The sequence below is a fragment of the Pteropus alecto genome, unplaced genomic scaffold (assembly GCF_000325575.1).
Source record: "Pteropus alecto unplaced genomic scaffold, ASM32557v1 scaffold113, whole genome shotgun sequence".
NCBI lineage: Eukaryota > Metazoa > Chordata > Mammalia > Chiroptera > Pteropodidae > Pteropus > Pteropus alecto.
The window spans coordinates 191,798-194,063 of record NW_006433949.1 but is presented as its reverse complement, the minus strand read 5'-3'; the positions used below and the strand labels follow the sequence as shown (position 1 = coordinate 194,063).

General features: G+C 51.7%; 1 protein-coding gene across 1 annotated transcript in view; it reads right to left on the bottom strand.

Moving 5' to 3' along the window:
- Nucleotides 1–810: 810 nt before the first annotated feature.
- The window catches only part of TRAFD1 (TRAF-type zinc finger domain containing 1), a 21,625-nt gene continuing 20,169 nt past the window's right edge, over nt 811–2,266 (bottom strand). Inside the window, 3 exon segments of the mRNA XM_025044515.1 lie at nt 811–1,704; nt 1,917–1,989; nt 2,237–2,266. The exon segment at nt 2,237–2,266 is cut by the window's right edge and continues 20 nt beyond it. Coding sequence (XP_024900283.1) covers nt 1,645–1,704; nt 1,917–1,989; nt 2,237–2,266 — 163 coding nt within the window. The 3' untranslated portion in view covers nt 811–1,644.

The following is a 2,266-nucleotide window of genomic DNA, read 5'->3' as shown; positions in this document are numbered from 1 at the left end:
TTCCTCTCAGGTCTACTACTACCACCCCACAAACAAACAAAAATTACGGGCAATGCGATTATTCTCTGCTCCAGCTGGGAGAGGATCCTTCTCCCCACATCCTTGGAAGTCTCAGGGGGATTTCAGGGATGCCAGAAGTAGCCCAAGTCTCTCAATCCTGGCCTCCTTCCTGAGACATGAAGGTCTTCCTGAGCTTACTGCTGGAGGTTTTTACTGAGTTATAAATGACATTAAGTATGTAAACCTACAATATATTCTTTTTTTGGTCCAGTTTCTTTCTTAGTATAATTCAGACCTGGATTGGAGTCCTGGCTCTGTCATGAATTAGCTGCATAGCCTTATGCAAGTCACTCCTTCCCACCTATAAAATGGGCCAATTCTTCCTACCTTTCCTAATCCCCCTATGTTGTTGAGAGAAAAACAAACGAACTCAAAATGACCCAAGGCGCCAGATGGTCCTGTGCAGACTGTGAGGTGCTGAGGGGTGATGGAAAACTCTACTTAGGCTCAACTACTCTCTCAGTATTGACGCTTTTGACGAATCTGCCTTTCCGTGTCGAGTCGGAGAAAGCCCCGACTCCCACCGCAAATCATCACCAGAGCTGGGGCAACCTGTCAGTTCCCTAAAAGTCCAATAAAAGAGAAAACTGTACCTTGACTGTCTAGCACTGAGAAGAGCTCACGCTGGAGCTGAAGCACAGAGAAAGCCCAGTCCTGCACGCCTTCTCCCATACCTCAGGGCCGACTCCAGCCCACCACTCTGCCTCCCTGAGGTCTCCACAGAGTGCACAGGAGAAGGAACTACAAGACTCAGCTGAACTCCAAGTACAAACTTTATTTCTATTACAAGAATGTTAGTAATTATAATAATTATAATAAAATAAAAAGAGGGTGATGGGGGCTCTGATACTTGGTCTTCAGAGCAAGCCATGGAGCTCGCTCGGGCTCAGCCCGAATCAGGGCGGAACCCGGCACGGCACTGGCGGGGACAGGCGTCACCCGCCTTCTCCATCGGAAGGCAGCAAAGACAAAGGAGCCATGCTCGTCACCAGAAACAGAAGGCAGTAATGCCAAACGCCAAAGAAGATTGTTCTAATCCGCTCACCTCCAGCTCAACTCATCTCCAAAAGCCTCATTCCTAACTTATATTGCAACTGGCCTGAACACTTGCCCGGGCTCCTCCGCACACAGCAGAGGCCCACATTCTAGCGTGGGGAGGGGCAGTACACAGGTTACCCAAAGTCCCCCAATTTAGGCCCCTGCAGGGAAGAGAATCACTTCACTGGTGGGTACCAGGTTTCCAGCACCCTCTCTTCTTTCCACCAGGACTGCACAGCACCAAGAAGCAGTGGTGACGATATGTCAAAAGATGGAGCCCTGGTGAGCTAAGGCTGTAACCTGCATCCGAGCTGCCAAAAGGCAGCAGCTAAAGCTGAAGTAATTCTCAGCAGCCTCCCCGCTGACCCTCCCTCACACCCGGAAACTCCCACAGCACAATCTCAAAAGACACAAAATGGCCATAAACTAGAAGAAGTTAAAATCTGTAAAATTCCCCCTCCCCGCAGAGCCCGAGGCGGCCCGCACCATGGCGGGTGCAGCTGTGCAGAGGAGCGAGACCCAGCGGAGGGTTCTCTGCAGACACCACTACTCCTCCTCCTCTTCCTCCTCTGCATCCCCGGCTCCCTGCTGCTTGGGAGGTTTCGCCTGTTGAACAACAGAACACAAATAAGTGAAAAGGCAGCACTCCTCAGAGCCCTGTGAACGGCAAGCTCCTAAGAAAGCGCCTCATTAAAAGCCAAAAGAACGGTCTTTCAGCCACAAGCAGCCAATGCCCAGCTCATGCTCTGACTTCGGGAACCACGCAAGCGCCACCCACCCGAGCCCTCACTGAGCACATAGCCCGGGTCCCTGGTTACCTTTGCGGTTCTGCTGCGATAGCCGGCAGTTGTGGGGGTGACCCGTGAGTTCCTGCCACCTTCACTCCTCCCGCTGAAAGAGAGGGACTGGAAACTAGTTCCTGAGATGCCCCTGAGCAAAAGTCAGACAACTCAGAAGAGAACCAGCTGGAACCTGACAAGGTGGCCCTCTGCAAGCAGACAAAGCAAACCAACAACCAAAACCACCCCGCGGACAGAGAAAAAACATTTTGGAATCAGACCACAATAAATGCAGAGCCCACACTCCCGGGTTCTCCCGAGCCACTCAAAAACTCTACTCCTGGGCTACTGGTTCTTACCTTGCTCCATACCTCCCTGAAGGTCCTCGA